The sequence below is a fragment of the Quercus robur genome, chromosome 10 (assembly GCF_932294415.1).
Source record: "Quercus robur chromosome 10, dhQueRobu3.1, whole genome shotgun sequence".
NCBI classification, from domain to species: domain Eukaryota; kingdom Viridiplantae; phylum Streptophyta; class Magnoliopsida; order Fagales; family Fagaceae; genus Quercus; species Quercus robur.
In genome coordinates this window covers 38,019,139-38,032,974 of record NC_065543.1, presented here as the reverse complement: position 1 = coordinate 38,032,974, position 13,836 = coordinate 38,019,139, and the positions used below count along the sequence as shown (strand labels likewise).

The 13,836-nt window shown below is 35.0% G+C and overlaps 1 protein-coding gene across 1 annotated transcript; it reads left to right on the top strand.

Annotated features, from left to right (window-relative positions):
- Positions 1-10,307: 10,307 nt before the first annotated feature.
- On the top strand, positions 10,308-13,185 carry LOC126702175 (protein SPIRAL1-like 1). Its single transcript, XM_050400830.1, has 3 exons — positions 10,308-10,391; positions 11,444-11,728; positions 12,808-13,185. The coding sequence occupies exons 2-3, from the start codon at positions 11,462-11,464 to the stop codon at positions 12,886-12,888; spliced, it is 348 nt and encodes a 115-aa protein (XP_050256787.1). The 5' UTR covers positions 10,308-10,391; positions 11,444-11,461; the 3' UTR covers positions 12,889-13,185.
- The last annotated feature ends 651 nt before the right edge of the window (positions 13,186-13,836 follow it).

Sequence of the window (13,836 nt, the reverse complement as noted above, 5' to 3'; positions counted from 1 at the left end):
GGGGTTCCATTATTGAATCAAAATTTGTTTTCTCTATAACATTTCCAACAAAAGTTTCATTATTATTATTATCTCATTGCCCTTAGAATATAAAAGATAAAATAATGCAAAACATGAAAGCTACATATTTTTATTTATTTATTTGATAGCTAACGAAATTTTATTGATCAAAAAAAAGAGGAAGCACTCATATTATACATTGGGGGTGTACTTGGGGAGCAATATAATCAAACTTTTAAATTACAATACCAAAAATATCTAATAAATTAGGATAGGAAGGAGGTTTAAAAGTAATACTCCAATATAGTAAAGAATGAAAAAAAAATAAATAGAGATTTAATCTCAATAATAGACCGTTTGCATCCTTAAAAGTATCTTGCATTTCATTTCCACCAAGACATCACATAATACAATGCGGCACAACTCTCCCAAAAAACTATATTATGGTGCCTACCAAAGGTATCTTAATAAGCTGCTAACAAGTCAAGGACCCTCTATGGCATAACCCAAAGAAGACCAAACAAACTCCAAGTCATTGTCCATAACTCATACGCTAAGGGACAATGAAGAAGAAGATGGGATACTAACTCCCCACTCCATATAAACATATAATACCAATCTACAACAATAACAACCATCTTCCGTAGATTATTAGAAGACAAAAACCTCCATAAGGCTCTATGAAAAGAAAGCTATTCTAGGAGGAACCTTCGATCACATCAAATTTCAGGGAAATGGTGTGTCAATAGTCAAGGAAAGGGCAATATATTATTCACACACCTCAAAATGCTCTTGGCTGGCCTTCAATAGAATTTATCAAGACCCCCCCCCCCCCCCCCTCATTGAGATTAAAGGTACTGATATTAAAGAAATCTGTTATTATTATTATTATGAGATGGATTCCTACCAAAAATTGTAAAATATGAAATATGAGTTCCTACCAAAAATATAAGTACCAAGTGCTACAAACTTGTATTTAACAAAAAAGCCTAGGGAGACAATATTTTTCATTTTTTTTTACAACTATCAACATGATCCGTTAAGATTTTATTTTAATTAAGAGATAAGAAATAAAAAAATTGTCAATAAGGTAGAAAGGGACAAAGACATATCTTCAAGCTAAACAACATTATCAACACATTTTCTTTCTCTAGCATATTTTGCTAAAGCAGCACCTATTTTAATTAAGAGATTTATAAAAATAAAAATAAAAATAAAAATTAAAAAAAATAAAAATAAAAACCCTTTCGTGCTTGACTTATAAGTGAAGTTCATCAATTGTCAATAAGGTAGAAAGGGACAAAGGCATATCTTCAAGCTAAACAACATTATCAACACCTTTTCTTTCTCTAGCATATTTTGCTAAAGCAGCACCGACTTGATTCCCTTTTGAACAAAGGACCATTAGTATAAAAAGCTATATAAAATCTTTAAGAGTTGATCAAGCAAATGTCCATCTTTAAAATTTTTATAAAAATGAAAAAGAAAAAGAAGCCAAACCGCCACTAAAACCAATCCTATGGACAATGATGGTGTGAGATCTTTCTCATTCTATGAAGTAAGGAGATCTCAAAAGGTGATCTATTGAGATTGATATATAATAAAAAAAATTAGTTTAATAATTAGAAAAATATTAATTTCAGTATTATTATTTTTAACAAATTGACAATAAAAAATCACAATAATTAAATCATTGTAAGGGGGTGGGCTGTGCTAGTGGTGTTGGGCTGCCTCCTGCTGCACTAAGCCTAAGTTTTCTGGATAAGAGAGTTGGGACCGGCCCAGTTTCAGCTAAAGTTGGTCCGGCTTGTGCGCAAACTAGGCCAAGTCTGCCAGGGATGTGTTCACGGTAGGCGAAACTGTTTCAGACAAATCGTGGCAGGCAAACTTAATAACAATAAAATAAACAGAAAATATCTAGCCACTTAATGGGGGAATTGACCAAACAGCCCTTAAAATCAATTACAACAGCAATACCAATTGTTTTCTTTTTTGCATAAGAGAAAAAGAAATAACAGAGGATATCAAATGTTAATACGCATGGGTTAGTTGGAATATTAGAGAAAATCGACTAGAAATCCAATCCACAGGAGCAAAGCCACAAAGGGAAGAACGTTCCTCCTCAAAGCAGTCAATTTCTCAAGAAAGAGTCCTGTCGTAGAGGTTAACCGCCCTGAGGGAAACAGGTCTAAGTGGTTTTTCTGCGTAGATACTCTCGAGTTCTTTACAGAGGGTCGGATTTCATGAGGGAGAGAAATGATCAATCTATCAGTGCATGCCTACCATTCTAATTCTCACTGTTTCTTTCTTTCACTTGTTTTCTTTGCTATTTCTTTTAAGTTTTCTATTTCTTAGTCAAAGTTTTCGTTGTTCCTCCTCCTCCTCTGTTCACGGCAAGACCCCCCTTTTATAGTGCCTACCATGACCAGATTTTACTATTTTAGCCCTTAACTCCCTTTGTCTGGTTTGGGTGTACTAGCCGACCATCACTGTTCCGTCTGTGTGTCGCCCTTCCATCGCTAGACAAGGAAGAGTATTTTGTTTGCTAGTCTACCGTGACACCCTTTCCTGCTACAGTCTGGGTTATTTCTCTCTTCCTATCCCTCATGGCATGCACCTAATGGTTCCAACTCAGCTTGCCTCTTTTGGGTAGTAAGCCATCCCAGCAGGACACCTCCCCAAAAGAGCCTGAGTTGGAACCTTTAAAATAGATTTTTCCCCTCTCCCTACCACCAAACCATGCCCTCTGATTCTCTGACTCCCCGACCTCACCATGCTCTGTATTGGCTGGGTACAGGCTGGTGGTGCTTGGGCCTTGCGCGTGCCTTCATTTCATATGTGTCCAAAACTTGCTTGCTGCCCATTCGTCTGCCGTGGTCTAGAGGCTCGTCGTCCGTGTTTTTTGACCTCTTATGTGGGCTGCTTTTTGTTTTCTCGCTCCTCTTAGGAGCTGGGTTTTATTTGATGATGGGTCTTACATTTCTTTGGCTCATTCCTTGGTTTCCCTTATTTCTTGCAATGTCGTTCTATTATTCCTGCTGTAATAACTTAATCTTGCTAGGCCTCTTTTAGGCCAGCTGTTTATTCCTTCTCTCAGTGGCTTGGCATGGCCACTGGTTTGCTTTTATTTATGGGCTTCTATGTCCTTTTTGGCTTTCCCTTGGGCATCCTTGGCCCGTTTGCTTTCTTTGGGCTTCCTCGGCCCTTTTGCTAATTTTACATTCCCATGGGCTTTTTACTAACTTCATTGGGCTTCCCTAACCCAATAACCTTATTCTCATCCTTGGGGTTTATGGGCCTGCCATAAACCCCCTTACTTTCTTAGTTTGCATTACTTTGGGCTTGCGACGGCCTTTTCTCGCTTTTCTACCTCATACACTGCCCATGGGATGCTATTTCTCTCTTTCCAGGCTTCTTCGAGCTCACTTGCCTCTTCAAGACCCATTTGTTTATTTCTTGGGCCTGTGATCCATTTTTCATGCCGCTTGGGTCTAATGGTTTTGCTGTCTGCTTTGTCAATTCTTTGTTGCCCTTGTTATTGGGCTTTCTTTCTTTCCACCTAGATTCTCATGAATGGCCCTCAACAATCATATCATACACTATATTGTAATATATATATTTTTTTTTGGATAGAAACCACTATATTATAAAAGTTGAGTTTTTAAGTGGTGGTTGTGTAAATTACAACAATTTTTTAGATAAATACATTGTTGAGGGCCATTTGTGAGAATCCAGGTGGAAAGAAAAAAAGCCCAATAACAAGGGCAACAAAGAATTGACAAAGTAAACCGCAAAACCATTAGGCCCAAGCTGCAGGAATAATGGATCACAGGTCCAAGAAATAAACAAATGGGTCTTGAAGAGGCAAGTGGGCTCAAAGAAGCCCGAAAAGAGAGAAATAGCATCCCATGGGCAGTATATGAGGTAGAAAAGCGAGAAAGGGCTGCCGCAGGCCCAAGGTAATGCAAACTAAGAAAGTAGGGGGTTTATGGCAAGCCTATAAACCCCAAGGATGAGAATAAGGTTATTGGACCAAGGAAACCCAATGAAGTTAGTAAAAAGCCCATGAGAATGTAGAATTAGCAAAAGGGCTGAGGAAGCCCAAAGAAAGCAAATGGGATGAAGATGCCCAAAGGAAAGTCAAAAGGGACATAGGAGCCCATAAATAAAAGCAAATCAGTGGCCATGCCAAGCCACTGAGAGAAGGAATAAACAGCTGGCCTAAAAGAGGCCTAGTAGGTTTAAGTTATTACGGCAGGAATAACAGAACGACATTGCAAGAAACAAAGGAAACCAAGGAGTGGGTCAAAGAAATGTAAGACCCATCATCAAATAAAGCCCAGCTCCTAAGTGGAGTGAGAAGACAAAGAACAGCCACATAAGAGGTCAAAAAACACGGATGGCGAGCCTCCAGACCACGGCAGACGAATGGGCAGCAGGCAAGTTTTGGACACATATGGAATGAAGGCACGCACAAGGCCCAGGCACCACCAGCCTGTACCCAGCCAATACAGAGCATGGTGAGGTCGGGGGGTCAGAGGATCAAAGGGCATAGTTTGGTGGTGGGGAGAGGGGAAGATCTATTTTTATGGTTCCGGCTCAGGCTCTTTTAGGGAGGTGCCCTGCTGGGATGGCTTACTACCCAAAAAAGGCAAGCTGAGTTGGAACCATTAGGTGCATGCCATGAGGGATAGAAAGAGAGAAATAACCTAGACCGTAGCAAGAAAAGGTGTCACGGCAAACTAGCAAACAAAATACACTTCCTTGTCTGGCGATGGGAGGACGACACATAGATAGAACAGTGATGGTCGGCCAGTACACTTAGACCAGATAAAGAGAGTTAAGGGTTAAAACAGTAAAATCGGGTCACGGCAGACACTATAAAAGAAGGGTCTTGCCATGAACAGAGAGGGGGAGGAACAACGGAACTTTGACTAAGAAATAGCAAAGAAAACGAAGTGAGAAGAAAGAAAGAAATAGTGAGAATTAGAAAGGTGGGCATGCACTGATAGATCAGTCCCTTCTCTCCCTCATGAAATCCAGCCCTCTGTAAGAAAAACACGAAAGTACCTACGCAGAAAACCATTCAGACCCATTTCCCTCAGGGCGGCTAACCTCTACGGCAGGTCTCTTTCCTGAGAGGTTGGCTGCTTTAAGGAGGGACGTTCTTCCCTTTGTGGTTCTGTTCCTGCGAATTGAATTTCTGATCGATTTCCTCTAATATTCCGGCTAATCCATGCTTATAAACATTTGATGTCCTCTGCTATGTTTTTTTTTTTTTTTTTTTTTTTTTTTTTTTCTGTAAGAAAGAAAACAAATAGTATTGTTATTGTAATTGATTTTAAGGGCTATTTGGTCAATTCCCCATTAAAGTGGCTAGATATTTTCTGTCTATTTTATTTTTATTATGTCTGCCTGCCATGATTTGTCTGAAATAGTTTCGCCTGCCGTGAACACGTCCTTGACAGATTTGGCCTAGTTTGCGCACAAGCCGAACCAACTTAAGCTGAAGCTGGGTCGGTCCCGACTCTCTTATCCAGAAAACTTGGTCTTAGTGCAGTAGGAGGCAGCCCAACACCACTAGCACAGCCCACCCCCTTACATACATTAGTTTAATTGTTTTTATCAACTTTTTCCTACTACTTTTTATCAATTATTTGAATAAACACAAAAGCTTAATAGTTTATATCAAAATTTTTTTTTAAATTCTTACCACAATTTTGTTCCTAATACACGTTGCTTCTTACATTTGTTATGTTTTTGTTTACGTTTTGTTGCCACTTTGAAATATGTTTTAAAAAATAACAAAACAGAAAACTATTTGTTCGTATTAACTTAATTGCTACAATAATCCTACATGATCTTAATTTTCCAAGTGTATAAATTCTAGATGATCTTAATCTATTTTTTTCTTGATAATATTAATCTTCTAAGAGCATCCACTGAAATCTTGCAAAATTCGAAAAACTCTTCATTTTACACATTTTGACCAAAAAACACCCACATCAGTGGGTGTAAAATTGTGCATAAATGCACAATTGCTACAGTAACCGTGCATATATGCGGTTATTGTAGCATTTGCATTTAATATTTTATTATTTTTTTCTCTGTCATTCTATTCACTCCCTCACTCTTTCTAAACACTCTTTCTGAACTCTCTCTTTGTTTCTCAGTCTCTAACTCAAGCTTCACCGCTAGTTTCACTGTTCGCTTTAATCTGCGTGTTGGGTCATCGTTGTCGCTCATTGCCGCTTGTTGCATGTTGGGTCATCGTCGTCCCTTACTCTCTCTGACCTTTACCACTGATGGTTTTCCTTTGTTTCTAGTGGGTTTTGGGATTTTGATAAATGGGTTTTTGGATCTTTGGATATGGGTAGGTTGATAATGGTGGCTTGATGATGGTGATTGGATCTTTGGATTTTTGTTGTGTGGCTTGATGATGGTGATTGGGTAGGTTGATGATGGATCTTTGGATTTGGGCTTTTGGAGGTTGGTTGATGGTGGCTTGGTTGAATGGTTATGTGAATTTCATTGATGGTAGCTTGGTTTAATGGGATGGTGGCTAGGTTGTTGTGTGGCTTGATGATGGTGGTTGGGTGGTTGGATGATAGTGGTTGTGTGGGTTGTGTGTGGGTCTCTGAGAGAGATGACAGTGGGAAAAAATGAATATTTTATTGAATAAATGTGTATAATAGAGAAACTGACGTGAGAGTTTTGAAAAAATAGGTGTGCAAAATAGAAAAAAGCAAGTTTTTTTGCAAAATTGACAAATTTTTTGCATCAACTGATACAGATGCTTTAAGTGTGTAAACTTAGCCTCATGTGTCAAACAACTGGTTTTTCCTTAAAGTAATTGTTTTGTTTAGTTTATTTATTCTTAAGATCTATTTTACTAAATTTTTGTGTGTCTAAACCATGTTTAATTTTGGCCAACACATGTTATTTTTTTATTTTTTTTTACGAGAAGATTGTAACTTATTAAAAATAAGATAAATTTAGTACAGTATAATTTGGAGAGGATATTGGAGAAAAATTATTGAATGAGAGGGTTAGTTAGTGTACTTTGGACTTTTTGGAGAGCATGTTGGAAAAAAATCATTAAATGAGATTGAGGGAAAAGATAGAGCTTCCCTTTTTTACAATTACAAGCATAGCATCGACGACTTTATAGTAGTACTAGCACCTATCCGGTAAACAAAAACCATCACATGAATTTGTTTTCAACTATTTATTTATTTTTTTGATAAGAATTTGTTTTCAATTATGAATCTCTCTTTGTGTCTATATTTAGTCTTAAAACAATTTATCCAAAAAAAAAAAAAAAAAGGTCTTAAAACAATGATATTCAGCTAAATTGGGGGAAGTAGTATTCATGTACTAGACCCACCAAAGAAAGTATCTTTTGCACACCAAAATGTTAAGGAAATTTATACTTTATATTGCTCACAATATGAGCTTCACTATTATGCTCCTTTATCTATATTATTTACCCACACTTTATTTATGATATATCTTACAAAAATTCATGGGTTGTGCCTTTTAAAATAATTCTAAGTACGATGATTTGTTTACTAACAGTTATGCCATCATTAAACCTTGATCAAGACAAACAAAAAAAATCACAATTTTTTTTTTTTGCAGGAAAAAAAAATCACAATTTTTCTCTTTTTACAAGGTAATGCATTAATTTTTTTACCCCTATTAAGATAATATGATCTACTTTAAATTCAATCACATCGTTATGATTACCCAAACTAATCTATATATAAAATAATAGGTGAAGTAGAGAGAGTGTGAAATTGAATTCCAAATTAGAACTCTAATTTTGTGCCATGTGTCTAGAATCTGAAATTGAAGTTGAATTTTGCATCATGTGGCTAAATGTATGTGGGCTCATTCTCATTAAAACCACTTCTATGTATCGGGTCAAGTGAGTTACTGTGCTAATTAAGTTTTTTCTTGATTTTGTAGTCAAACGTGAAAACCAAAGAGATTAATCTCGGTGATAAGAACTTGGTTTGGGTACATTGCATAATTTCCAAAAAGATAGCAAAGCTAGAGTTTGCATCTTTGTTATAAATTGCTTACAAAGTTTACATCTTTACATTTGCACTGAGTTTCGGATTAAAGTGCTTTCTTCTTGGTTCTGACACTGAGTTTTGTTTATTATTCACTTATAAAGTTTGCATCTTTACATTTGTTATAAATTGCTAATATGTGATTAGATGCACATTATGCCTAAATTTCACTATTCTTATATTTGACTTTTTGTTCAGGTTTGGCACCTATAACAATGAAGAAAGTACTGCCGTGGACTGATGGATGATACTTTTTGCAGGCTGCAAAGGAACTTAGTGGTCAATGGAATCTCACGCGAATTGGAGAGGACCCGGCTGTAGATGTCTGAATGGCAGATGTGAGTCACTATGTTTTTAAAATGTTGAATAAAGGTAAAGGTTATGAACAATGTAAATTTTCCGAAAAGAGATTTATTATTCTATATTTATGCAAGTTTGGTCGCCTTCTTGGAGTGGATCACTCCACCTTGTCTTTCTATTGGAATTTTTTATTCAGATTGTTACAATTTAATTCGAAATTTTATTTGAATTTTCCTATTGTTGTTACTATCATATATTATCATTCCAATTGTTCAATTAGAATCTGAAATTGGAGTCCAATTTTACTATTCACGTGTACAATCTAATTATTTTTAATTTTGCTGTCATGTGCAAAAGCCAATGAGATGAAATTAATAACACATTAAACACTCATGCTTTGGGAATCAGTAGTACCAATCTAAATCCATTGGACCTGTTTTGTGATAATACATCTATGAAGGATGTATAAAAACACGCACAAACCCCTCTCTCTATAAAAAGAGATTGGAAAGAATTTCTTTTATCAGCCATGGAACTTCAAAAGTTTTTTCTTCACACAAATGCCCATCATGTTACAAAATGACCCATCGTAAAACTACAAAATGAGTACAACTCTGAGGGTTTTTTTTTTTTTTTTTTTTTAATTTAAAATTTTTTAAGCTGCGAAAATTTCAATCACCAATAGAGATTGAAGATTCAAAAGCATGAATGGATCTTTTGGATAAACATTGTCACCAAGGTTCATCTTTCTGTGTAAAATATATATACTGCTAAATTTTGTTAATGAAATTTTTTGGTTAATAATATGAATTTAGATTTAACTGAACCTTTTAAACATGAATAAACTCATAATTAATAATATATCCATTCTCGTACAGTAGCACGGGGCTACATACTAGTGTGTGTATATAATGTCAAGAACATAAAAATTGAAACATAGTGAGGAAAATTACAAATATACCCGCGCATGGTGCATGTAGAGCTTTGCACTCTTCTTTATTTTTTTTTATTATTATTTTTTATTTTAAATATTAGATTTAAACTTATGAAATAAAAATCTCTAGGAGTGTTTTACTTACAATTCAACGGCAAAACACTTTGTTACGAGAAGTTACTCAATACGTTACATAAAGATGAGGATGAGGGTTATTTTTTTTTTTTTTTTTTTTTTTTTTTAAGAAATGTAAGCTAACAGTTATTTGAATTCAAAAGGAATATGTGGGGTTGTTTTGAAGGAGACGCTGATAATTGGAGGTTAAAAATTTTGGGTTTTATTTGATGTATTTGTTATTATTAGTTGAAAACTTGTGAATGAGTAGAATGTTAGGATATTTTGGACATCCAAAAAGTGAATTCTAAATAGATAAAACCTCTTAAATAGTAATATAGAGTATAGAAGCATATATAAAATTTATAGAAATAGATATAAAATCAGAGATATAAATATAAATAAAGATTATATAAGTTTATGAGCAAAATCGCTAAGGATTTCAAATTAATATAATTACAAAAAGGGTCACATTAACGGGTGTCTTTAAATCATTTTAAAAAAGATTTTTCCCCGTTTTCAAAGTCAAATAATTTTTTTTTTATAATAATTTTTTTTAAATATCTTATAAATCAATGCAATTAGAGTATCCATTAACTTTTCCCTTATAACCTATGATCCACAAAATGAGTTATGGTTGAATAAATCGAATTTTTATGCTATCAAAAAAAAATCGAATTTTTATATTCTCTCAAAAAAAATCGAATTTTTATATTAAAACCAGTTTCTAAATTCCCTCTCTTGCAAAAAAAAAAAAAAAAAAAAAAAAATTTACAGATAATAATTTAATTTAATTTATTTTAAAAAAGAGAGGCAAAATTATTCAAAAACCTTATGTTGGGTCCCACTCCGTTTATATGTCATTTTGAATTTATTAAATACAATTATTATATAAATAAGTTGTTACCTTTACCTGTGCTTTCTGCTCACTCTTTCTCAGATCTGATCCAAACACCACGTTCAAGGTGAGACAGACAAACCTCTTCTCTTCTCTGCACCATTTTCATTTTCCGTTTGTTTCCCGAGAAACCCATTAAAAAAAATTGTTTTTTTTTTCTTCTTCATGTTCCATAGTTCTAAGCGCTTTTAATATCTTAAAAAGAAAATGTGATTTCCTTCTGGGTTTTTAAATTTTTTTCTCACCAGCCAAACAGAGTTCTGGTGTTGAAAGATTTCTGTGGATCTTGTTTGTTACATTTACTCTGATTTTCTTTTCATCACTTTCTAAGTGGATCTATAATGGTGTTTATATATTTATTTGTTCTTTTTGCTTGAAGATTTTTGTTGCTAGAAATTCTATTATGATTTGTGTAATAATGGCTTTACCATGAATTAGAATCACATGCGTTAGGACCTGAAAAAAAGTTTACTGTAATGTGGGTTTGATTTGATTCAAGAGGTGGATTAGTTTGCTTTTGTTATGTCTAATTAGAAATTTAACATGACCACCCACAATTGCCAGTGACTTGTAGTGTTGGGTTAAGCTACAAACCTTAACACAATGGATCTAAGCTTTTCATTGCTGTTTTAAAGCTAATTTCTGCACTTTGATTGTAATTGGAGTGAATTGTAACATGGGTTTCTCTTTAAAATTGCTTATTTTTATGATTATGATGCAACACCTTAAGAAATGCTTTCATAAGAGTTACTTTTTGGATACATTGGAGGTGGTATTAAGTCCTTAGTTTCTATTTGTTTTTTCACCTCTGTGTCTAACATTTATATAAGTCCTTAGGTTTACATAATTGCACTATTTTCCTTTTTATAAGGAAATTCTCCCTATAAGAGTGTTTAGGTCCTGGCCACAAAATGTGGCACTGAATCACAATGTGCATAGGAAATAGTCTCTAAGCTGCCATTTCAAGGTTCATGTGTGATGGGATGTTTATGCTTCTCCTTTGTAATGCATAAATTCCGGGTTTTGTGTGTGTGTGTGTGTGTGGAAATGCTCTCAATTTTGGCATATAGGTTGATATTAGTGTCTACTGTGGTCGCTGATTTTCTATTTCTTATATAGGAGTTAAAATCAGAGGTCATGGGTCGTGGAGTCAGTGCCGGTGGGGGACAGAGTTCTTTGGGCTACTTGTTTGGAAGCGATGAGGCTCCAAAACCCTCCACAAACAAAAACAATGCCGAAGCTCCTGTGAATCAAGGACAGGTTACAAATAATTCACCTGCTCAGAACTCCACTCCTGCTGCACCACCTGAAGAGGCTGGTAAGCAGATTCCAGCAGGCATTCAGGGCAACACCCAAAACAACTATTTCCGAGCTGATGGTCAGAACTGCGGCAACTTCATCACGGTATGATCTTTTTCACAGTTTTCATTTTTGCTTCGAGTTAAAAATGTTTAACATTAAATTTTTGTAAGATCAGATATTATTTTAGTGAAAATTATTGCACAAGATTCTTGATTGGAGACTTTTCCCTTTAGTTTGTTAAATTTTGCTCGTCATTCATTTGAGTCTAGGTGGATTTATTCTCGAACAACATGGACAGTGCAAGTGCATATCAATGCTGCTATTAAAAAGAAATTGAGAAAAAGGGGGGGGGGGGTAACCTTGTTCTAAGGATGGATTTGTTTTTTATGGACTTAAAAAAGATTTGATATGATTTTAATTATTTTCACCATTTAAAGAGATGCTTCATTAAAAGGGTGTATGGAGATAACTAGAGGTACTATGGTTCTTGACGTTGAAAAGTTTTTGATGGGCTAGAAACATTGCTCATGATGTCTTGGAGTTCCCGGTAACATTATTGGTATAAAACTCTATAAAGAGATATCATCATGGACCATCTACTCTGGTTTGAAGTGATACCATTGAACGTTGTGAGATGTATAGGGAACCTTTAGGTATCTGCTGCAGAAGTTGTGGAGGTCGTACATATCTAAGATACCCCAGCTGAACTGAGTGGAACTTCATTTTCTGCATTGTAAATCTGTTGGTGTGAATCGAAATGTTTTTTTTTTTTTTTTTTGGTTATTATCCTTGCTGTGTTGTTAAATGTGGAACTTGTTAGTGGTGAAAACTGACAAGTCTAGTTGGAATTTGAAATGGAAATGAGAAATTGGAAAATTTTGCCTCTTATATGCAACTATATTATTTTATCTTGGATCGAACATCCTTCACCATGTGAAGGTTGAGTTACTGGGCAAACAAACACTTTAGATTACTGAAACTCATATTTTTATTACCTTGGTTCATTCTGAAGAAGGGCAAAGCCTATTTCTCTTTATATTAAAGAGGTCATACTTACAAAATGTATGATGAAATCATGTTTACACAGTTGCATAGTCGTTGTAGATTTTTGTTATATTTTTTGCTGTATAAAGTCGCATGGACAAAGTTTTCCTTAATTTCTAGAAATTTTTTCTGGACAGGATCGGCCTTCAACAAAGGTCCATGCAGCTCCTGGTGGTGGATCTTCCCTGGGTTACTTGTTTGGAGATGGTGGCAAATAAGGCCTCATGTCTTCAACAATGGAAGCATTACTTGCTGTTGTTCTAGAGCTAATTGTAATTGGACAAACAATATGTCTCTATCTCTTAGGCAATGGATGCGTTTTACTTCTGTCTGATGTATTGCATAGTATCTTGCATGTTGTTTTCTGTTCGGATTGGGCTTTCTTAGGATACTCCTGATATGCTTAAGTTGGTGAAAACATCGTCAGTACCCAACTTAATGCCTGCTTACTGTGAAGTAAACAATGTGCTGTAATCCTTTTATTTTATATGAGTTGCTTTCATTGCCGTCTTCTATTTTATTTTTTGTGATTATGGCTTAGAGTAACATAACGATATTGTTAATTTGATACTGTCGACGCAATTGAAAAATGTTAAATGTTTCCTAAGGTTTCCATTTGTGTGTGTGAGAGAGAGAGAGAGAGAGAGAGAGATCATTTTTATGATTTATGTTTACCTCAGCTTGACCCTCTTTGGGGGGTAGCATAAGCCTGCTCAAAAAAGTTGGGATGAGTAGTATTTACACCTTCATTTAATGGTTAAATGCCGGAATTCAGTGTATTGAACAAGTACCATGCTTTGAAGCTTCTCTTAAGATTTCACATCAGTTTCTGACTTTCAGTGCTTTGCTACTTAACTCAATCAGTAAATCCAAAAACATTCAAGTAAAAAAGTTGTCCCAATAATGAGATATATAAAGCCAATTTATCTTTATGTGTAGGATGTGTCAAGTCAAGAACCTTGTAATAAAGAAAAAGGATTCGAATCCTCCTCTCCTCTATTATTGTAACTAACAAATCGTTTTCCCTTCCCCACATAAAAAAATAAAAAACAAAACAAAAAAAACAGAAAAGAAGTATTGTCTCATGTCTAGATTGCATATGAACTGAGTTTTTAATAAAAGCTTGACTTGATTTTAATAGAACAATAAGATTTGAAACCTATGGT

Coding starts and splice junctions, on each gene's coding strand:
- LOC126702175 (XM_050400830.1), top strand. CDS start 11,462: ATGGGTCGTGGAGTCAGTGCCGGTGGGGGACAGAGTTCTTTGGGCTAC. Junction 11,729..12,807: donor ACTGCGGCAACTTCATCACG/GTATGATCTTTT, acceptor TTTTCTGGACAG/GATCGGCCTTCAACAAAGGT.